The sequence below is a fragment of the Rhinopithecus roxellana genome, chromosome 11, assembly GCF_007565055.1.
Source record: "Rhinopithecus roxellana isolate Shanxi Qingling chromosome 11, ASM756505v1, whole genome shotgun sequence".
Taxonomy (NCBI): Eukaryota; Metazoa; Chordata; class Mammalia; order Primates; family Cercopithecidae; genus Rhinopithecus; species Rhinopithecus roxellana.
In genome coordinates this window covers 12,119,440-12,143,295 of record NC_044559.1, presented here as the reverse complement: position 1 = coordinate 12,143,295, position 23,856 = coordinate 12,119,440, and the positions used below count along the sequence as shown (strand labels likewise).

The following is a 23,856-nucleotide window of genomic DNA, read 5'->3' as shown; positions in this document are numbered from 1 at the left end:
TGCCTTCTGTCTGTAATCTTGGCACTTTGGGGAGGCCAAGGTTTGCTTAAGACCAGGAGTTCAAGACCAGCCTGGCCAACATGGCAAAACCCTGTCTCTCCTAAAAATACAAAAATTAGCTGGGCATGGTGGCATGCGTCTGTGATCCCAGCTACTCAGGAGGCTGAGGCGCGAGAATTGATTGAACCTAGGAGGCAGAGGTTACAATGAGCCAAGATTGCGCCACTGGACTCCAACCTGGGCGACAGAGCAAGATTCTGCTCAAAAAAAAAAAAAAAAAAAGAAAAGAAAAGAAAAGAAAAAAGAAAAAGAAGAAAATACATTGGTTTGGTCCAGAAAGGTGAGACAATTTGAAGCTGCAGGTGGTGGGGGGGGGGGGGGGGGAGGCGGTCACTTCCAGCTTATAGGTAGATTTAAAATTTTCCTGGTTAACAATTGGTTGAGTTTATCTAAAAACCTGGGATCAACAGAAAGGAATTCCTAGGTTAAGACAAAGGATTGTGGAGACCCACATTCTTATTTATAGAGGAAGCCTTAGGTAGTAGGTTTCAGAAAGAATAGGTTGTAAAATGTTTTTCATCAGACTTAAAGTCTGTGTTGATGTTAATGGCAGAGATGTATACAGAGGCATGTCTCACTGCCACTTCCCATCATGGTCTGAAACAGTCTCTCAGGTTAAATTTCAAAAGAGCCATGGCTGAGGAGGAAGTACATTCAGATGGTTGGAGGGCCTTAGAATTTTATTTTTGGTTTACAGTCTCCCCTTCTGGCCAATATTTACCAGGGGAAACATCAAAGGCCATCAAACCTTTTTTTTTTTTTTTGAGACAGAGTTTCGCTCTTGTTGCCCAGGCTGGAGTGCAGTGGCGTGATCTCTGGCTCACCGCAATCTCCACCTGCTGGGTTCAAGCAATTCTCCTGCCTCAGCCTCCCAAGCAGCTGGGATTACAGGCATGTGCCACCACACCTGGCTAATTTTGTATTTTTAGTAGAGACGGGGTTTCTCCATGTTGGTCAGGCTGATCTTGAACTCCCAACCTCAGGTGATCTGCCCACCTCGGCCTCCCAAAGTGCTGGGATTACAGGCGTGAGCCACTGCGCCGGCTGCCATCAAATCTTTGTTTTGTCTCATAGCATTGCCAGGGTGGCATGGCTGCCTGCCCCCCATCCATCCTGTCCCTTGGTGGGACTTCCTATGGCTGAGGGCCTTAAGAGTCAAAAGAGCTCTTTCCCTGCAGCCGCGGAGTCGCGCGGAGGCGGAGGCTTGGGTTCGTCCAAGATTCAGCTTCACCCTGAATCCCAGCACTTTGGAAGGATGAGGCAGGCAGATCACCTGAGGTCGGGAGTTCGACACCAGTCTGACCAACATGGAGAAACCCCGTCTCTACTAAAAATACAAAATAAACTGGGCGTGGTGGTGCATCCCTGTAATCCCAACTACTTGGGAAGCTGAGGCAGGAGAAACACTTGAACCCAGGAGGCAGAGGTTGCCGGTGGGCCAAGATTGTGCCATTGCATTCCAGCCTGGGCAACAAGAGTGAAACTCCGTCTCAAAGAAAAAAAGGTCAAAAGACTTATAGCCAATTAATTGTTCTAGGCCAGATAGGAAGGATGTGGACAGGTATTCATTGCCTCTTAAATTATTATTTTAAGTAAAACGTCAACAAACAAAAAACCAAAAGGCAAAGTTACAACACTGACTTATTTCAACTTCTATATGTTGAGCTACTATAAGCTTGGTTTCATATACTTATAGCAATTAACCATATATAACATTGGCATTGTTCTGAAAGAAATATTTTAAATAGTGTATGTGAGTGTATATATATATATATGAGAGACAGAGAGATTTATGTTCTCAACTCATGAGTGGGATAATTATTCCCAGGAGGCTTTGTTATAAGGTATCTTTATCCTGTTAGTAAATATTTTCCTTTAATTTTACAGGAAGCAAAAAATTCTTGGCCAGGTGCGGTTGCTCATGCCTGTAATCCCAGCACTTTGGGAGGCCAAGGTGGGTGGATCATCTGAGGTCAGGAGTTTGAGACCAGCCTGACCAACATGGTGAAACCCCATCTCTACTAAAAATACAAAATTAGCGGGTGAGGTGGTGCATGCCTGTAATCCCAGGTACTTAGGAGGCTGAGCCAAGATCACGCCATTGCACAGGTGACAGTGCAAAACTGTCTCAAAACAAACAAACAAACAAACATTATTTATGGTTGGGGTGGATGCAACAGTGACACATAATAGTTTAGAAGGCAAAGTTCCTTATTTTACCAGCTGTTTAGGCATCTTTGTACCCCTCCTTGATTTGGAGGGTTTGACCTTGACCTAATTTTAGCCCTCAAAACCGGCTCTTACAGTCTCATGTACCCAACTCTTCCACAAGCCTGGGCCTAGAGGAAGGGTGCTTGTACAGTTTTAGCAGCAGGGCATTTGCAGTGAAAAACGCACCGGGGCCCAGTGAGATGCCAAATGAGGGAGATTCACACCTCTGGTCTTCAGAATACCATGATTTTGGTTTCCTTGGAAATAAAACAAGGAGAAATAAATAACGCTTATAGTTTGTCAGGCCTCTGAGCCCAATCTAAGCCATCATATCCCCTGTGACCTGCACAGATACATCCAGATGGCCTGAAGCAATTGAAGATCCACAAAAGAAGTGAAAATAGCCTTAACTGATGACATTCCACCATTGTGATTGTTTCTGCCCCACCCTAACTGATCAATGTACTTTGTAATCTCCCCCACCCTTAAGAAGGCTCTTTGTAATTCTCCCCCACCCTTGAAAATGTACTTTGTGAGATCCATCCCCTGCCTGCAAAACACTGCTCCTAACTCCACCGCCTATCCTGAAACCTGCAAGAACTAATGATAACCCCACCATCTTTTGCTGACTCTCTTTTCGGACTCAGCCCGCCTGCACCCAGGTGAAATAAACAGCCATATTGCTCACACAGAGCCTGTTTGCTGGTCTCTTCACACGGATGCGTGAGACAGTTTCACAATCAAAAGTATTTGTGTGTCAGAACAGAAAAAGAAACTTATTCCATTAGGACACCAGCTAAAAACATGAAGAAAAATTATCATCTGGTATTCTCTAGAGGATTATTATAGCCAATAAATAATAATTCAGTCTGGACTCAAAAAAGCAAGGCGTGAAATCTAGTATTAACTGTTACACTTTTCCTTTGAAACAATTTATCCAGCCTCTTTTTTTCCTATTAAGAATAATTTATAGTACAACCAAATTTGTGTGCAAAGTAAGTTTTAGGCTTCCTATACTAGCCTGATTATTTGCATAAAATGCAGCAACAATTGATTGGCCATATACGCTCCTTTTAAGTTCGCTTTGATGGAAATTTATTTAAAAATATGCTACTTTGATTGGGCACAGTGTTTCACACCTGTAATCCCAGCACTTTGGGAGGCCAAGGTGGGTGGATCACGAGGTCAGGAGTTTGAGACCAGCCTGGCCAATATGGTAAAACCCCCGTCTCTGCTAAAAATACAAAAATTATTCAGGTGTGGTGGTGCACACCTGTAATCTCAGCTACTCAGGAGGCTGAGGCAGGAGAATCGCTCAAACCCAGGAGGCAGAGGTTGTGGTTGCTGAGCTGAGATTGCACCACTGCACTCCAGCCCAGGTGACAGAGCAAGACTGTCTCAAAAAAAAAAAAAAAGCTACTTTAGTTAAAGTCTTGGTAAGAAAATGAGTGTCTTCAATTGTTCTGTTTCAAAAGACTTACTGAACTTATCCAAATAACTATACTGTAATAAAATTACAATCCAAATTTTGAAGAACCTAGATAGAAAGGTAAATTTGCTTACACAAACATACTTCTCCCGGCCAGGGGCAGTGGCTCACGCCTGTAATCCCAGCAGTTTGGGAGACTGAGGCAGGAGGATTGCTTGAGTCCAGCCTGGGCAACATGGCAAAACCCCATCTCTATAAAAAATATAAAAATTATGCCGGGTGTGCTAATTTCTGTATTTTTAGTAGAGACAGGGTTTCACAATTTTGGCCAGGATGGTCTCAATCTCTTGACTTCATGATTCACCCGCCTCAGCCTCCCAAAGTCCTGGGATTACAGGAGTGAGCCACTGCACCCGGCCAGGTCTTCAGAAATATTTCTTGACTATTTGAGTGAATGATTCCTTGGTTTCCCTACCTAAAAAATGTAGCATTTTCCTTCTCCATTCTTATTATACTGTTTCAATGATGTTTCCTCTTCTCCTTCCTTGCTTCCAATTTTACACAAGATATTCAATGTACACAAGATATTTTCACTCCACTAATTAAAACAAACAGACCAGGTGTGGTCGCTCATGCCTGTAATCCCAGCATTTTGGGAGGCCAAGGTGGGAGGATAGCTTGAGTCCCAGGAGTTCAAAACCAGCATGGGATACATAGTGAGACTCCATCTCTATTAAATATAATAATATTAATAATTAGCTCAGCACGGTGGCCCAAGCCTGACCTGTAGTCCCAGTAATTTTTGAGGCTGAGGCAGGAGGATCACTTGAGTCCAGGAGTTCAAGACCAGCTGGGCAACATAGAGAGACCCCGTGTCTACAAATAATACATGAATTAAATAAACAATTTCGCTGACTCACCTTGGCTAAGGGATCAAATCAAAACCCCTCAGTTTGATAACAAATGCCATTCATGATCAGGACTCCGTCTTTGCAGCCTCAACTTCCTTCACTTAATTTCTTCACATTGTTTTTTTCTAGCAACAAAAATCTTCTCCTAATTCCCTGGACACACAACATTCTATTCATATTTCTGTAAATTTGTTTAGGTCGCCCTTCCCCCATCCTATAATCTTGGGAAGGTGTGGAGAGTTTTTTGCTGTATCTCAACACATGTCCATCCTACAGCCATCCTCATCATAACTCCCCAAGGAGGACTACTTATTAATACCTCTGTATCTCTCAATACTGCATTACTTGTGTATTTGTATTTGGGAGTGGGGAATATTATTTTAAATATTTTTTCTGGAATACATAACTAATTGCCCCAACATTATTTACTGAATAATCCATTATTCCTTCCTTAATTTGAAATGTTACCTTTATTATAAAATAAACGCTTGGATATGTATATACCAGATCCATGTCTGGAGTCTGCATTATTTTTTCATTGATCCATTTGTCTATCTCTGCATGTCAAATGCCAAATTTTTTAAATTATTACAGCTCTTTACAATGTGTCTGGATATCTAATAGGTCAATCTTATGGGGAAAAACAATGTTATTTTTGCTTTATTTTACGTATCCCATAGGGCCATTCAAATTGAACCATCGTTTCGTTTTTCTTGGCCTCAAGTTTTCTTTTCTAAGGATGCCCAATTCATATCCTTTAGTCATTTGTCAATTACATACATTGGAGAATTCCTTCTTCCAGGTCTTTCAACTTTATTTACTGGTGTCATTCATATGAATGAAGCTTTTCGTTTGGATGCGTTAAATTTTCAATCTTTCCTTCTATGGCTTTTAATTTTAATAACATGCTAAAAGGTTTCTTTCCCCTCTCTCAAAAGCTATAAAACTATTCTCCCAGACTTTCTTCATTGTTTTTTTTTTTTTTTTTTTTTTTCGAGATGGAGTCTCGCTGTCGCCCAGGCTGGAGTGCAGTGGCCAGATCTCAGCTCACTGCAAGCTCTGCCTGCTGGGTTCACGCCATTCTCCTGCCTCAGCCTCCCGAGTAGCTGGGACTACAGGCGCCTGCCACCTCGCTTGGCTAGTTTTTTTGTATTTTTTTTAGTAGAGACGGGGTTTCACCAGGTTAGCCAGGATGGTCTCGATCTCCTGACCTCGTGATCCGCCCGTCTTGGCCTCCCAAAGTGCTGAGATTACAGGCTTGAGCCACCGCACCCGGCCTTTCACTTGTTTTTCATATTTAGGTCATTAATGCATCTAGAGAGGGGTAAAAAATGTCCAGGGATATTTCTCTGCTGATTCAGATGGGATGGCAGTGGAGGGTGTCCGGACGTTAGAGAATTCAGTCACCCCTGCCATGTGTGAAGGGTGACTTTAATGAAGAAAGGAATCCCTTCTGAACATCCAGTTGACTGTAGGTTCTTCATGAATTGACATAAACTACTCACATCTGATTAAAGATCTTCTGGTACTGTCTTCTGGATTCCTTATCTGTGCGTGAGGCGCTAACAGTAAGATGTTTAGTGCTGGGCTGTTGGTGGCCAGGTATAGCCTCTAACTATAATCCCAGCACTCTGGGAGGCTGAGGTGGAAGGATTACTTAAGCCTGGGAGTTTGAGATCTGCCTGGGCAACATAGTGAAACCCCGTCTCTATTAAAAAAAAAAAATAGTGTGGAGTTGGAAGACACAGGACACTAAGTAACAAGCTGGGCTTCAAGCAGGGTTGTAGAAGACATGAAACTAAAACCTGGCTCCATGCAGTCTGTTGACCCAAGCCATTTTGCCTCTCCAACATTTACTGTAGCATGAATTATTTCTCCAATATCTCCCTCATTGCAGATTTAATACCTAAATAGAAATAATGAAAAACAGTAGCCTAAAATTAAGGAAGTTCTTGAAAAGTTTTGGTAGGGCAGGCCTGGGCATGGTGGCTCACACCTGTAATCCCAGCACTTGGGGAAGCCAAGGCGGGCAGATAATCTGAGGTCAGGAGTTTGAGAACAGCCTGGCCAACATGGTGAAACCCTATCTCTATTAAAAACACAAAAAATTAGACAGGCGTGGTGGTGCTCGACTGTAGTCCCAGCTACTAGAGAGGGTGTGGCAGGAGAATCACTTGAACCCAGAAGGCCAAGGTTGCAGTGAGCTGAGACTGCACCACTGCACTACAATCTGAGCAATACAGTGAGACTCCGTCTCAAAAAAAAAAAAAAAAAAAAAAAATTGGTATGGTAAAGCCTTGATCAGAACTGTACTTGAAAAAGATCCTGTCATTTGTCAGACAGATTCAATAAAGGGACTGCATGTGGGCTGAAGTGGCAGGAAATAGGAAGGAGTGACTGAGTCATTGAGACAGTGGGGATTAAACCATGATTTAATCTAGAAGGATTAGATACTGTATTACCCAATCAGTAGAACTCTTGACAGCTGATTAGTCTGCAATCTTTGTATGATATGGGGGAAGTCAAAGCAAGGAATCTGGGTACAAGGTAGAAGGAAAGTACTGTTAACATAGACAGGGTAGGCCAGGCGAGTTGGCTCATGCCTGTAATCCCAGCACTTTGGGAGGCCGAGGTGGGCAGATCACCTCAGGTCAGGAGTTCAAGACCAGCCTGGCCAACATGGTGAAACCCCGTCTCTACAATTAGCCAGGCAAGGTGGCACACGCCTGTAATCCAAGCTACTCAGGAGGCTGAGACAGGCGAATCACTTGAACCCAGGAGACGGAGGTTGCAGAGAGCCGAGATCACAACACTGCACTCCAGCCTGGGCAACAAGAGCAAAACTCCGTCTCAAAAAAAAACCAAAAACATAGGGTAGCCTTGGTGAGGATGGACTCTGTGGATAATGATAATGGACTTCTTGTCTTTGAGGTGTAATCCTTGGTAAAGGTGACCAACTGGGAAGAGGTAAGGGCTGAAGAGATTGTTTTAGTCATCTGAAGGTGAAAATTGAATCTGAAAGGTACTGAAAACACAACATAATAAGCCAAACTTATTCTAGGAGAGAAGAAATAAAAGGAAAGCTGAGAAAACGAGGAGTTATTCAGAGGGAGGAGAAGAATAAAGAGGGTAGTGTAATCAAGGACAATAAGGACTAAGAAAACAGCAATTGTTACTGTTAATCTTGATATTCAAGGGCACTGTGGTCTACCTGGGAAACGGATTTCCTCACATATTCTGAAATTCATTCTTTAAGACTTTATATCCCAAGATACTTAGGTAAAAAATGAGGAAAGAGAACCTTGGCTGGTTTCAGAGTGCCCTCTCTGGAACTGGAATGCTCAGCTGCCACTTGGTTTCCAGTATTCCTCACCTACTTGGGCATGACGGGACCCTGTGCTGTTTCTTCTTCTTTGAAATAAGGACAATAGTTTACTGCCTAGGATTGTTTTAAGAATTAAATGGGCCGGGCGCGGTGGCTCAAGCCTGTAATCCCAGCACTTTGGGAGGCCGAGACGGGCGGATCACGAGGTCAGGAGATCGAGACCATCCTGGCTAATGCGGTGAAACCCCGTCTCTACTAAAAAAAATACAAAAAACTAGCCGGGCGAGATGGCGGGCGCCTGTAGTCCCAGCTACTCTGGAGGCTGAGGCAGGAGAATGGCCTAAACCCGGGAGGCGGAGCTTGCAGTGAGCTGAGATCCAGCCATGCACTCCAGCCTGGGTGACAGAGCGAGACTCTGTCTCAAAAAAAAAAAAAACAAAAAAAGAATTAAATGAATTAATTCTTGTATAGTACTTAGAATAATGCCTTGAACATAGTAGGTGTTCAATAAATACCAGCTATAGTATAGTAACCTTTTTTTTTTTTTTTTTTAGAGTCTCACTCTATAGCCCAAGCCGAAGTGCAGTGACGGATCTTGGCTCACTGCAACCTTTGCCTCCAGGGCTCAAGCAATTCTCGTGCCTCAGCCTCCCAAGTAGTTGGGACTACAGGCATGCGCCACCACCCCCGGATAATTTTTTGTATTTTAGTAGAGATGGGGTTTCACTATATTCCCCAGGGTGGTCTCAAACTTCTGAGCGATCCACCCATCTTGACCTCCAAAAGTGCCAGGATTATAGGCGTGAGCCACCGCGCTCGGCCAGTAACCCATTTTTAAGGCCCAGGTGAAATAGTCTTTCTCTCACGTTTAATCAGACACTTCAGCTCCATATACCTCCCACAACTCATTGATGATACAACAGTTCGCAAAGGGCCTGGCACACATCCTAAAGGCTCAGCAGTATTGATATTGACCCACACTTACAAAGCACTGTGGGCCAGACACTGCTGTGCTTTCTTTACAGATATCAACTCATTTAACCCACCCTAAAAACCCCGAGGTTCCAGAAACTGGCATATTCTCATTTTACAGATACAGAAACTAAGACACAGCCGGGCTAATTAAACTAAGCTGACACAAAAAGCCAAGACAGAGCCAGGACTTAAATCTAGGCAGCCTGTTTCACAGTCCCTGCTCATAACCATGGTGCTGTATAGTTCCAAACATCTTAACTAATGAGGACAGCATTATTTCTCAACGTGCACAGCACAGAAAACCTCAAAACTTAAGACTCTCAGTAAAACACTATTTTTTTTTTTTTTTTTTGAGACAGGGTCTTGCTCTTTTGCCCAGGCTGGAGTGCAGTGACGTGATCTCGGCCCACTGCAATCTTCACCTCCCAGGTTCAAGAGGAGGTGCAGCCTCTGGAGTGGCTGGGACTACAGGTGCACGCCACCGCTACCACCTAATTTTTTGTGTTTTTAGTAGAGCCGGGGTTTCACCATGTTGGCCACGCTGGTCTCAAACTCCTGACTAAAGTGATCCACCAGCCTCGGCCTCCCAAAGTGCTGGAATATATTCCAACATCTCATTCATTCATTCATTGCTGGAATTTATTCCAACACCTCATTCATTCATTCATTCATTCATTCGATACAGAATCTCGCTGTGTTGCCCAGGCTGTTCTCAAACTCCAGGGCTCAAGCGATCCTTCCGCCTCAGCCTCCCAACGCGCTGAGATTACAGGGACACATCACCGCGCCGGCCCCAACATCTTTATCTCAAACCCAGAAAAGTGACAGAGGAGAGTCTCCCCTACAAGATGATGACCAGCCCTCCAGACCCAGGTGGGATTCCAAGGCCCAGGTGGGATTCCAAGGCCCCAATACTGGGGCCAGACAGGGAGACTCGCTCTCAGAGAGTTCCGAAACCGCACCACCTTCTCCCTGCGGGGATGGCGGGAGGAGCGCGGGCCCGCCCCGGCCCTGCCGCCTCTCGCGCTGGACGGTGTCCAGACGCGCGCTCCCGGGAAGGTGTTGCAGCCATGGTGCCGGCAGCCGGCACGGCGGCCTACTTTCAGCGAGGAAGTCCGTTCTGGTTCACAGTCATCACCCTCAGCTTTGGCTACTACACAGTAAGGGCAGCCGCTGGACGGCTATGGTCTGGCGAGGGAGCGAGCGCTCGGTTCACCCCAGGACCTAGGCCCACAGGCTGGGAGCCGGGGGAAGTCGTGCAAGCACAATCCCTCCTCCCGCGCGCTCGGAGCGGAGGGGAAGGGACTAGACTCCGTAATGAGACGCAGGCATACCGGTCCGCTAGGGTCTTGGGCCGGCGCCCAGCGCCCTGAGAAACCGGCTAGTCAGGCTTTTCTTATATGGAGGCGGGGACGGCTGGAGAGCTCCCGGCTAACTCTGTGTCTGGGTTTTTCAAGAGGATGGCGAAGTCGGAGGCTAGCAATGCGGCTACCGCCTATTTCCGTCCAGCCAGACCCTTGCCCTCTCTGGTCACAGTTCTGGGGCTGGGGTACTTCGCGGTGAGGCGTAGGGCGGGGCGGGCGTTCGTTTTGGCCCACCGGGCCCTCGTAGGGCGAGAGGCGCTGTGGGAACGAGGCCTGTGCGCACGCGCCTCTGACGGTTGTCTAGGTTACTCATGTAAGCGGAAGTTCGGTGGGCTGTTGGGATGGTTTCTGCTTTCCAGTGTTCCTGTCTTTGGGTCCTCACCTCTGCACGGTTACTAACGGGTTTTCCGAGCTTAAGCCTCTCACGAAGCGGGAAGTCAAGTTGACCGACTGCCATAGGCCTGCCAAGTCAGAAGAGGGCTTCCGAAGCAGAATGTTTGAGCCAATAGGAATTGTTTGGAAAACGAGGATAAACCTAAAGGATTGGTAGGACTTCAGTGTTAAGGGGGGATAAAGAGGATATCACTGTTAGGACATAGGTGTGGAAGCAAGAAGAAAGCTGTACCTAGAAAAAGAGCGACGTTTGTTTGGCTGAGAAATAATCTCTTTAAAGGATAACGAGAAAGATGCGTGGAAAAGTAGATTGGGGGCTAAGGTGGTAATTTTTTTTTTTGTTTGAGACGGAGCCTGGCTCTGTCACCCAGGCTGGAGTGCAGTGGCGCGATCTCGGCTCACTGCAACCTCTGCCTCTCAGGTTTAAGTGATTCTCATGCCTCAACCTGTAGCTGGGATTACACCACGCCCGGCTAATTTTTTGTATTTTTACTAGAGACGGGGTTTCACCATGTTGGTTAGGCTAGTCTCGAACTTCTAACCTCAAGTGATAAGGTGGTAAAATTTTGAAGGAAGGCGAAGCTATTTGGATATACCAGTAGATCCTGGAGATTGGGAATGGGAGATTATGTCCACGGTGTTGTTTGTTGGTGTCAAATCTGACCGACTCTGTCCTGATTTCATCATATGTACAATGGAGGCTTGAAATTGAAAGTTTGAAAGTTTTGAAATTGAATTGAAAGTTTTCAAAGGTGCATTTCTGTTCTACGATTCTGTGTCTGTGACTAGTTAGAATATAGTTGGAGGAAAGCTTTGGGGACTTCAAATTGGGATCTTGTGGAGCTGGCAGATGCTCCCCCTTCCCCCTTGGTTTGGCAGGATGCAGTGATATTTGTGCATTATTTAAATTTCAGATGTGAAACAACATCGTGAAAGAGATAGTACTGCTCTTTACAAAGATTTGAATGGGACAATACATTTTGGCAGTCATTCTCAGAAAAGTCTAAGCTGGCAGAAGTTACAATACAGAGGCTGAGAAAAAGTTAAGATTACGAAAAATTTATCAGATTAAGCAGTTGCTATTAAAATGTCACAAACCTTATCTCACTTATTTTCCATCTCTATGCAGTGGATCATTCTCAGTTTTAGAGGTACAAAAAGGGAAAGCCAAGAAAGGAATTCTAAATTAAACAGAGGTTTGGCTGGAGCCAGTTTCTGCAGTAAAGACACTAGCCAAAGCACATAAACTCAAAATTTGCTAATATCTTTTATAAAATAATGGTTTTGCTGGAATGTATTAATAGGAATCAGCCAGGCATGGTGGTTCTGTAATCCCAGCACTTCGGGAGGCCGAGGTGGGCAGATTGCATGAGCCCAGGAGTCCAGGAGTTCGAGATCAACCTGGGCAACATGGCGAAACCTCATCTCTACAAAAAAAAAAAAAAAAAAAATTAGCCGTGGCTGGTGGCTCACGCCTGTAATCCCAGCACTTTGGGAAGCTGAGGAGGGCGGATCACCTGACGTTGGGAGTTGGAGACCTGCCTGGCCAACATGGTGAAACTCCGTCTGTACTAAAAATACAAAAATTAGCCAGACGTGGTGGCATGCACCTTCAGTCCCAGCTACTCTGGAGGCTGAAGCGGGAGAATCACTTGAACCCGGGAGGCAGAGGTTGCAGAGAGCCAAGATCGTGCCACTGCACTCCAGCCTGAGCGACAGAGTGAAACTCCGTCTAAAAAATAAATAAATAAATAATTTTTAAAAAATTAGTCGGCCAGGTGCGGTGGCTCAAGCCTGTAATCCCAGCACTTTGGGAGGCCGAGGCGGCCGGATCATGAGGTCAGGAGATCGAGACTATCCTGGCTAACCCGGTGAAATTCTGTCTCTACTAAAAAAATAAAAAAAAACTAGCCGGGCGAGGTGGCGGGCGCCTGTAGTCCCAGCTACTCGGGAGGCTGAGGCAGGAGAATGGCGTGAACCCGGGAGGCAGAGCTTGCAGTGAGCTGAGATCCGGCCACTGCACTCCAGCCTGGGCGACAGAGCGAGACTCCGTCTCAAAAAAAAAAAAAAAAATTAGTCAGTCGTGGTAGCCCATGCCTGTATTCCCAGCTACTTGGGGGAGTTGAGTTGGGAGGATCACTTGAGCCCAGTAAGTTGAGGCTGCAGTGAGCCGTGATCATGCCACTATACTCCAGCCTGGGTGACAAAGCGAGATCCCTTCTCTACAAAGAAAACAAAAGAAGAAAAGGAAGAATAAAAGACTAGGAGTCATCCACCATGGGCACTGAGTCTGATAACCACATACTTTCCTCAGCATAAATCTCCCAGTAGAGTTGCTTTTAGAAAACAGAAGTCATCCTGGCACAGTGGGTCATGCCTGTAATCCCAGCACTTTGGGAGGCCAAGGTGGGAGAACTGCTTGAGCCCTGGAGTTGGAGACCATCCTGAGCAACACAGTGAGACCCCATCTCTATATACAATTTTTAAAAGTAGCTGGGTATGGTGGCACCCATGTGTAGTCCCAACTACTTGGGAGGCTGAGGTGGGAGGATGGATTGAGCCCAGATGGTGGAGGCTGCAGTGAGTCATGATCATGCCACTGCACTCCAGCCCCAGCAGGGGAGTGAGACCCTGTCAAAAAAAAAAAAAAGAAGAAAAGAAAAGAAAAAGAAAGAAAATAGAAGTCAAGAATGGAGACCCAAATGACTGTTGAGGGTTTCTTTGGTCTGTAGTTATTTTTGTATTGTTTCACAACCTTTCTCAAAAAAAAAAACAGGTTTTAAGTGGCCTAATAGGTATTCTGTGTCTCTGGTTCTCTTTCAGTGGGTTGTCTTCTGGCCTCAGAGTATCCCTTATCAGAGCCTTGGGCCCCTAGGCCCCTTCACTCAGTACTTGGTGGACCACCATCACACCCTCCTGCGCAATGGGTAAGGAGAGCTGCACAAATGGATTGTGGACACTGGAGCTCTGGTCTCATGGGAAACCTGGTAGGCCTGCAGCTGCCTTTTGGTATCTAAGAGTAGTGTTAGTTCACATTAAGGCACTTTTCTTTTTGAGATTGCTGTGTTAGATTTCATCAGCAGATAACTGTCACCTTAAAAACTATTAACTTTTTTTTTGGTTTCAGTTATTGGCTTGCCTGGCTGATTCATGTGGGAGAGTCCTTGTATGCCATAGTATTGTGCAAGTAAGTCTTTGAAGCAGCTGCTGGTTGCCTTTCTCTTAGTAGCTAATATAAATTCAGAGTAGCCCTGTTTAAATAATTCACACACTTGTAGGCTGAGAACATTCTCAGGGTGGAGCAGAATCCCCATGCCTGATACTGAGCCTGGTGCAGAGGGAGTACCTAGTAAATGTTTGATGAATGCATTCATTTTGTGTTGGTTAACCAATTAATTCGTTATCTAATTCAGATGACTTTTGTTATTTTTTTTTTTTTTTTTGAGACGGAGTCTCGCTGTGTCTCCCAGACTGGAGTGCAGTGGCGCAATCTTGGCTCACTGCAAGCTCCGCCTCCCGGGTTCACGCCATTCTCCTGCCTCAGCCTCCCGAGTAGCTGGGACTACAGGCGCCTGCCAACACGCCCGGCTAATTTTTTGTGTTTTTAGTAGAGACAGGGTTTCACCGTGTTAGCCAGGATGGTCTCGATCTCCTGACCTCGTGATCCACCCGCCTCGGCCTCCCAAAGTGCTGAGATTACAGGTGTGAGCCACTACGCCCGGCCGACTTTTGTTATTTTTTAACAAATTTTCTGGGTAGCCCCAACTAGACCAAAAGACTAGGAGCCTGGCTTCCAGTTTACAGAAGAGCTAAGTGACTGACCTAGGCCGATGACTCACAATCCTCGTTTTGCAATTGAGCCACCTGAGGAGCTTTTTCAAAATACATACATCTGGTTTCCAGACCTGGAGATTCTGATTGGGTAAGTCTTGCCTCAGAGATAGGAATGTGTTGTTTTTAAAAGCTCCACAGATAATTCTAGGATGCAGTGCTAGTTCAAAGCCACCAAACCAGACCCCACTCGGCAGATGCTAGTGTAGGTTAATACTGTATGAGAATACTAGAAAAAATTATCTTTATGTTTGTACTCAAGTATATACAGAAAGTGTGGTACAATGAAAAACACGGTTATAGAAATGCCAAATTGCTTTCCAATTAATTTCTGGTCAAGATATTAATTGAATTAATTTCTGGTCAAGATATACTATCTCCTCTATTATTTTTCTATTCTAAAAGTGGAAAATAAGATACTCTATTACTATTACTATGTTTCAATCATAAAAATAATCAATATTGATTGGGCTCTACTATGTCAGAGACTGCTAAGTATGTTAAAGAGAATTATCTTACTCTGTTTTCCTGTTTATTAAACAAAGAGGCTAGACTTTTTTTTTTTTTTTTTTTTTGAGACAGAATCTTGCTTTGTCACCCAGGCTGGAGTGCAGGGGCGCAATCCTGGCTCACTGCAATCCCTGCATCTTGGGTTCAAGCGATTCTCCTGCCTCTGCTTCCCCAGTAGCTAGGATTACAGAAGCCCACCACCATGCCCGGCTAATTTTTGTATTTTTAGTAGAGACAGGGTTTCACCATGTTGGCCATGCTAGTCCCAAACTCTGACCTCTCAGGTGATCCGCGTGCCTCGGCCTCCCAAAGTGCTGGGATTATAGGCATGAGCCATTGTGCCCGGCCACAAGCTAGACTTTCTATGAAGAGGGGCAGAAAGTAACTTTACTATTTCTTTCTCACCCCTCTCCAAGTAAATTTGTTTTGTAGATTGTTCCCCACCTTCCACTGTATCTCTGGATGGAATTTCAAGCAGATCATAGGATTTCCAGTCACCAGCTGATATTATCCATTCTAGCTCAGTCTACTTGTTAAAACTATAAACTTTCTTCTAATTCAAAATGTCTGTTCTCATCCAGCTGGGGCTCAGGAGCCTGCAATGGGGAGAAGGGTGCAGTTGATGTCTTCTCTTGCACTTCACCTTCTCCTCTATTCACTAATAATTGCTGCTTGTAGTCCCTTGGGATAATGGGAATAGTTAGGGAGAAGGAGGCTCAGCCTTAAATAGCTGCTGCTGGCTGGGCGCAGTGGCTCACACCTATAATCCCAGCACTTTAGGAGGTCGAGGTGGGTGGATCATTTGAGGCCAGGAGTTTGAAACCATCCTGGCCAACATGACAAAACCCCATCTCTACTAAAAATACAAAAAATATTTAAAAAGCCAGGCATGGTGGTGCGTGCCTGCAGTCCCAGCTGCTCAGGAGGCTGAGGCACAAGAATCACTTGAAGCCGGGAGGCAGAGGCTGCAGTGAGCCGAGATCGCGCCACTGCACTCCAGCCCGGGTGACAGAGTAAGACTTTGTCTCAAAAAAAATAAAAATTAAAAAAAACAGCTGCCGCCTTGTGATCAGGCAGCTGGGTGCTATGTGTATTGCATATCCAGTATTGGCTCTTTCTCTCTAGAGGGGATGTGGTAGATTTTTGAGACACTGTTCCTCACCTGGATCTCCCTTCTGCAGTTTCCTTGATGATTCGTTTAGATACCTCCTCCAGAGTGCCACTTGCGGTTTCACCCTCAGAGTCTGTTTGCTGGGGAGAATTACCCTTTTATTGAGATCACTTCCAGTCTTTCAGGTGGGCCTGTGGTACAGGGTCCCTTTTAAAACTACTCATGTCCGGTGCCTTCTTTAGGATCTGTATGGCTCACAGTAAACAACTGCCATATCCCTCCAGTGGGATAATCTGCAAGCGCATGCGGTTCTTAGTGTGGCAGTGCTTCCTTCTCTCCCAGCAAGCAGGCCAAACGGTGTTTACTCTTTGGAATCAGATATTAAACCCTTCCCCAAATTCCAGAGGACTCATGTCAAGCTCTACAAATGCTTCTGTTGAAGCCATTCTCTGGGCTTGACTTGTGGGAAATGCCACAGTCCACTAGGACCTCTTTCCAATGGCCTCTGCAGCATCACAGTGGAATCTCAGATTGGAAGTGTCCGGTGCAGCCCCTCAACTTGGAATGTAGGAGTGCCTGACACCTATTTTGTTGTTAGCATTTGGAGTATCTGACGAAAACCAAAATACTCAAATTTTTATTTTTATTTATTTCTTATTTCTTTTTTTCTTTTTTGAGACGGAGGCTCACTCTGTCACCAGGCCGGAGTGCGGTAGCGCGATCTCGACTCACTGCAACCTCCACCTCCCAGGTTCAAGCGATTCTTCTGCCTCAGCCTCCCAACTAGCTGAGATTACAGGTGCCTGCCACCAAGCCTAACTAATTTTTGTATTTTTAGTAGAGACGGGGTTTCACCATGCTGCCCAGGATGGTCTTGATCTCTTGACCTTGTGATCTGCCCACCTCTGCCTCCCAAAGTGCTAGGATTACAGATGTGAGCCACCGTGCCCGGCCCTCAAATTTAATATATGATTTTTTTGAAGGGCAGAGGGAGAACAGGCATAGAGGTTAGGTCACTATTATTATGTTCTTGAAATCATTTCTTTATAGTCTAACATGTTAGAATGTATCATTAGTCACTAGAAATCAGAATAAATACTCCTTTTGAACTATGAGATGATGACTGGGCATGGTGGCTCCCACCTGTAATCTCAGCACTCTGGGAGGCTGAGGCAGGTGGATCACCTGAGGTCAGGAGCTTGAGACCAGCCTGGCCAACATGATTGAAACCCCGTCTCTACTAAAAATACAAAAAAAAAAAAAAAAAATTAGCTGGGCATGGTGGCACATGCCTGTTATCCCAGCTACTCAGGAGGCTGAGGCAGGAAAATCGCTTGAACCTGGGAGGCGGAGGTTGCGGTGAGCTGAAATCACACCACTGCACTTTAGTCTGGGCGACAAAGTGAGACTCTGTCTCAAAACAAAAAAAGAAAAAGAAAGTGCCATTTTTGGTGGGGGGATGGGGGGCAAAAACCCTTTGCTATTTTGGTAGATTAAAAAGGGTATCTAGCCATTTTAACTTGTATTTATTTGATTACAAAGTGAGGTTCAACTCTTCTTTGAAAGGTGCTTGTAGTTCTTGTTACATAATAATATTTTAACAAGAAAAATAGAACCATTTTTCCTTAGGGATAAATAAATTAGTATCTCTTTGAGGCCAACATTCATGTTCATTGTTACCGTTTTACAGTCTGGAGTTTTCCATTCAGAATATATAACTTATTCTCTTAGTTCAGAAATTAGATTCTTGCTGCTTGCATACCTCGGTTGGCTCTGCAGCCCTTAGAAAGGTTTTCAGGTTTTGCAAAAATTTATATGTACAGTGGATTTTATTACAAGGGAGAAACAGAAGTTCTTGACAAGTGGAAGTACTCTGTGATAGGGCAGCCCCGAGTGACCAAAACAGATAAATTGTGAAATTTTTCAAGTATCAGAGGTAACATTTTTTCCTAAGGCAGGAAAACTGTAATCACAAAGATATTTTTATATGTGCCTGGGTCTTGGTGGAATCGTTTAGGGACATGTGAATTAAATTAAGAAAACTCTTAAAAGGCTTTTGTCTTTTAAATAGGCAAAATGAGCTAAGAATACAGATAAAGGTGTGTGAATGAGAACAAGTTATGAAGACCCCAGGAAAACCCTTCTCCGGGTTACCTAGCCACCAACTGTGACCCCTCTGAAGGAGGAGGAAACAAGCACTGCTGTTGAGTGAGCCTGCTCTTCCAAGATGACAACTCATCTTTATTTTTCTTTCCTAAGTATCTCACACATTTACAGTATCATATAAATTTACTTTCCAAAACAAAATATTTTTGTTGTTTTGCCTATTTCAAAACAAACATGTTTGTTTTTAAAAGTTAATAATGTTGTGCTAAAAACTCAGCTAATAAAATTGAAAGATGGCCAGGCGCAGTGGCTCACGTCTGTAATCCCAGCGCTTTGGGAGGCCAAGGCGGGTGGATCACAAGGTAAGGAGTTTGAGACCAGCCTGGCCAATGTGGTGAAACCCTGTCTCTACTAAAATACAAAAAATTAGCCAGGCGTGGTGGTGGGAGCCTGTAGTCTCAGCTACTCAGGAGGCTGAGGCAGGAGAATCACTTGAACCTGGGAGGCGGAGGTTGCAGTGAGCCACGATTGCGCCACTGCACTCCAGCCTGGTCGACAGAGTGAGACTCCATCTCAAAAAAAAAAAAAAAATGAAAGTTGCTGGGCGTGGTAGCTGACGCCTGTAATCCAATTATATATATACATATAGTTATCATCTCTTTTATAATTGGTTTCCATGGTCACCTGTGCCTATTTTAAATTTTATTTTATTTTTTAAGAGATGGGTCTTACTGTGTTGCCCAGGCTGACCTTGAGCACCTGTGCTCAAGTGATCCTCCTGCCTCAGCCTCCCAAGTAGCTGGGACTACAGGTGTGCCACTGCACTGGGCTAACATATACTTATTTGTCTATGTCTATACATATAAACTTACCCGTCCATTAATAAGAGTGCATAGCATTGTATTATATAGATGTGCCTTAATGTATTTTAAAAATCCCCATTCTGATGGGCTTTTAAGTCTCTACTTTTTTACTATTATAAGCAATACAGCAATGAACATGAATTGCATGCATTTGTCCTACTTTGGTATTTGTTCTCTTAGAAAAAATTCCAAGATCTGGAATTTGAAGATTAAAGAATGAATACTTTTGGCTGGGCGTGGTGACTCACGCCTGTAATTCCAGCACTTTGGGAGGTTGAGGCTGGTGAATCACCTGAGGTTAGAAGTGTAAGACCAGCCTGGCCAACATGGTGAAACCCCGTCTCCACTAAAAATGCAAAAAAAAAAAAAAAAAAAAAATTAGCAGGGCATGGTAGCGGGCACCTGTAATCCCAGCTACTCAGGAGGCTGAGGCAAGAGAATCACTTGAATCTGGGAGGCGGAGGTTGCAGTGAGCCGAGAACACATGACTGCACTCTTGCCTGGGCGACAGAGCAAGACTCAGCCTAAAAATAAAACGAATGAATGAATACTTTAAATTATGATATGTATTGCCATATTGCCTTTAAAGCTATGGGACTAATTTATGCTTCTAACATAAGTAAATGATAGTGCCCATTTCCCCACAATCTCACCAATACTCTTCAAATGGCTGCCTGTCCGTTTCTTACCTGTTTATGGGCACTCCTTGTTTTTTCTGATCTTGAGTACTTTGTCCTTTAGGTATCTTGCAAATATCCTTTCTCACAGTCTTTTTGTTCTGTTGGGTCTTTTGATAAACAGAAGTTTATCAATGTAGTCAATTTTATTATTTATATTAAAGTTATATTCGTTTACAGCATCTTCTAACAGTTTTAGAATTTTTTTCTTTCACATTAAAATTTTCAGTCTACCTAGAGCTTATTTTTTGTAAGCGAGAGGTTTCCAACTTTACCTTTTCCATCTGGATGCCCAGTTATCCCAGAGCTATTTATTGAGACATTCAGTCTTCACTGATGTGCCCTACTTATATCATACATACTTATATGTATGGATCTGTTCCTGACCACTCTATTCTGTTCCATTGGCCTATTTATCCTTGGGCTAACACAAGACTATCTTAATAGCAGCAGTTTTATAATCATTGTTATCTGACAAAGCATGTCCTCCCATCTTGTTCAATAGGATTGCCTTTTCGACACCTTTGCATTTTCTATGCATTGTCTTGTGCTACAAAAACAAAAAGTAAAGATGTTGAGATTTTCATTGGATTGACCATGTGAACAAATTTGGAGAATATTGGCATATTTCCATTATGGTTTTTTTTTCTTTAAGGTCAGGAAAGCATCAAATATTTCTGTTACTGAGTCTTCTAAATAATGAAATGGTCTGTTTCCATTTATTTAGATCTCCTTTAATATATATATAATTTTAAGAGGTTTTGCACATTGTTTGTTACATTAATTTCCAGCTACTTCTACTTTGAGATGTTATTATAAGTGCCTTAAAAAAAAAATAAAAAAAAAAAGATAGGGTCTCCCGGAGGCTGAGGCAGGAGAATGGCGTGAACCCGGGAGTCCCCAGAGCTTGCAGAGAGCCAAGATCGTGCCACTGCACTCCAGCCTGGGCAACAGAGCGAGACTCCATCTCAAAATAAAACAAAAAAAAAAAGATGGGGTCTCACTATGTTGCCTAGGCTGATGTCAAACTCCTGGGCTCAAGCGATCCGCCTGCGCCAGTCTCCCAAAGTGCTGGAATTGCAGGCCCGAGCCACCACACCTGGCCAACTTTTGTTGTTGTTGTTGTTGTTGTTGTTGTTTGAGATGGAGTCTAGCTCTGTCGCCCAGGCTGGAGTTCAGTGGCATGATCTTGGCTCACTTTTTTTCATTTTCTAACTGTTTGATGGTAGTTTGTATGAATATAATCAATTTTTTATATTGACCTTATACCCAGCACCTTGCTAAATAAATTTATTAATTGTAACAGTTGATAGATTATTTTCAGTTTTTCAGGTATAAAACTGTCCAGAAATACAGTTTTATTTCTTTCTTTCAATTCTGTCTACCTTTTATTTATGTTTCTTCCCTTATTCTACTGGCTAGAACTTCCAGCAGTGCTGACTAGAAGAGTGCCTTGTTCTTTTTTTCTTTTTTTTTTTTTTTTTAGGAGGAGTCTCGCTCTGTCACCCAGGCTGGAGTGCAGTGGCCAGATCTCAGCTCACTGCAAACTCCGCCTCCCGGGTTTACGCCATTCTCCTGCCTCAGCCTCCCGAGTAGCTGGGACTACAGGCGCCCGCCACCTCGCCCGGCTAGTTTTTTGTATTTTTTTAGTAGAGACGGGGTTTCACCGTGTTAGCCAGGATGGTCTCGATCTCCTGACCTCGTGATCCACCTGTCTCGGCCTCCCAAAGTGCTGGGATTACAGGCTTGAGCCACCGTGCCCGGCCGGCGTGTGCCTTGTTCTTGACTTCAAAGGAGAACTTTCAACATTTTGCATCATGTTTATTATAGAGTTTTGTAGATCTTTTCTATCAAAATTAGGAAGTACCATTGTATTTCTAACTTTGCTGAGAACTTTTATTAAAAATGGATATTGGGTGTGGACGTAGGTGGCTCACACCTGTAATCCGAGCACTTTGGGAGGCTGAGGCAGGAGAATTGGTTGAAGCCAGGAGTTCAAGACCAGCCTGGGCAACAAAGCAAGACACTGTGTCTACAAAAAACAAATAAACAAACAAAAAACCTAGCCAGACATGGTGGTGCATGCCTGTGATGATCCCAGCCACTTGGGAGGCTAAGGTGGGGGGATAGCTTTAGCCCAGGAGTTTGAAGCTGCGGTGAGCTATAATTGTACAGTACATTCCACTATAGGTGATGGAGTGAGACCCCATCTCTGTGGGGCGGGGGGTAGAAAAGGAATGGATGTTGAAATTTGTCAATTGCCACTCTGTATTAAGATATTCGTATGATCTTTCCCTTTTAATCTGTTACTATAGAAAATTCTATTGTTTTTACACATGTTGTTTTTAAAGTTTGTTTTAAATAAAAGTCATCCAAGTGAGACTTATTTATATACAGTTGAGACTGTAGCAAGCCATTCACTTCCATTGGGTCATCTTTTTCTTACACTTCGTTTTAGGCAGTTGAATTTGAATGACAATATAAGCAGGTGTTTATCATGACTGTGTGCCAGGCTCCTTCCTGAGCACGTTGTGTGTATTATCCCATAAATCATCTCAACACGCAGTGAGATAGCTACTGCTGTTCCTGTTTTTCAGATGAGAAAACTGATTCTGAGAGATACTGAGTGATTTCCCCAGGTCACAGCTGGTAGGTAGCCATGCTAGGATTTATATCTGGTCTATTTTCAAAACATTTGCTCTGAAGCCATACCAGTGCTTTTTACTCCATCCACTCATCAGAATCACATGAGAAACAGTCTTATAATACTGTGCCCTAGACAGTAGCCAGACTAGTTCTCAGGGAATAGTGTACCATCCAAAATACATTTATTAAAAAACAAGAAAGATGAAAAATAAACGAACCATCCAAGATAAGAAGCCAGAGAAAAGCAGCAAAATAAATCCAATGAAAGTAGTGGAAGGTATAATTTTTTAAAAACTATATAGAAGACAATAACTCCCATGAAACTGTAAGATTAACATCTGGTGTTTAAATTTTGTTTTTTCTTTTTTAGGCATAAAGGCATCACAAGTGGTCAGGCTCAGCTACTCTGGTTCCTACAGACTTTCTTCTTTGGGATAGCGTCTCTCACCATCTTGATTGCTTACAAACAGAAGCGCCAAAAGTAAACTTGAAGATGTCTGAAAGCTTGCTTTACACTTTTACATTCATTCTCACCTTTTGTGTGTGGGGGGGGTAGGGGAGGTGCAGTATTTACTCAGTGATCTTTCTACTTTCTAGAAATTGTCTGTCCTTCGGAGCTATTTAAGACCCCCTCATTAGTCATTTTTTTCTCCTATATGCTCTTGTTGAGCTTGAATACACCAGTTGTTACTTAAGAAACAGAGAAAGATTTTAGCTTTTCAGTCCTATTTGGCAGAGGACTTCAGCTACCTTCCTACGGTCTTTAGCTGTGTTGGCGCCCTTGTGTGCTCTGAGCTAAGCCACATACTAAATTGACTTTTTGGTTTGTATACCCTTGTTCCCACCTTCTGATGAAAACACCTTACCCTCACAACCACCATCTTTCCCCTCCTTTCCCAAAGCTCTTTCCACCTTGCTGCACTAAGATAAAGTGACATTTTCACTATATGTCAATTCCACACACATTTATTAGGTACCTGTGAGGTAGGATCCTATCCTCTCAAACTTCCATTTCTCACGCTACAGAGAAAGATAAGGAAGATGAGCAAGTGCCTGGAATGGGGCAGGCTGAGTGGTCACACAGACATAGAGGCACGCTGAGAACCTGGAGGGGAGACTGCAGAGTGCCTTCCCTGATGCTGCAGCCAGAAGTGATCCTTCCCTCCACCTGGCCCCTGGGACACTGTGCTTCGTAGTGTGCAGGGTCTGATGGCACTGCTAGATTGCTCTTTCAGCTCAGGGCCATGGCTTAAACAGTTTCACCTTTCCCCTCAGCACCTGTCCCACTACCTTGCACACAGGTGCTCTAACCATGTTTATTGAACAAAGGAGGGAAACTGATTTCACTTTCACCTGTTCATTATCATTCCAATTTTTATGTGAAAATGGCACAACCCATTTGGGGTACCCTCATCCCAAAAGAAAAGTCCAAGTCTACCTTTGA

At 44.0% G+C, this 23,856-nt stretch overlaps 1 protein-coding gene and 1 long non-coding RNA gene across 4 annotated transcripts in view; one reads left to right on the top strand and one right to left on the bottom strand.

Annotated features, from left to right (window-relative positions):
• The window catches only part of LOC104662263, a 25,336-nt gene extending 14,840 nt beyond the window's left edge, over positions 1-10,496 (bottom strand). For both annotated transcript variants that reach the window (XR_747962.2, XR_747963.2), the window contains exon 1: positions 10,012-10,496. This is a non-coding gene — a long non-coding RNA (uncharacterized LOC104662263). The remainder of the gene's footprint in view (positions 1-10,011) is intronic.
• Positions 9,938-23,856, top strand: TMEM254 (transmembrane protein 254). 2 transcript variants are annotated; one of them, XM_010363268.2, is made up of 4 exons: positions 9,938-10,071; positions 13,492-13,595; positions 13,796-13,855; positions 22,783-23,856. In XM_010363268.2, exons 1-4 carry the CDS (start codon positions 9,982-9,984, stop codon positions 22,895-22,897), a joined length of 369 nt encoding a protein of 122 aa, XP_010361570.2. In that variant the 5' UTR covers positions 9,938-9,981; the 3' UTR covers positions 22,898-23,856. The 2 variants fall into 2 exon arrangements, with proteins under 2 accessions (XP_010361570.2, XP_010361569.1); XM_010363267.2 differs by lacking the exon at positions 9,938-10,071 and adding an exon at positions 10,305-10,470.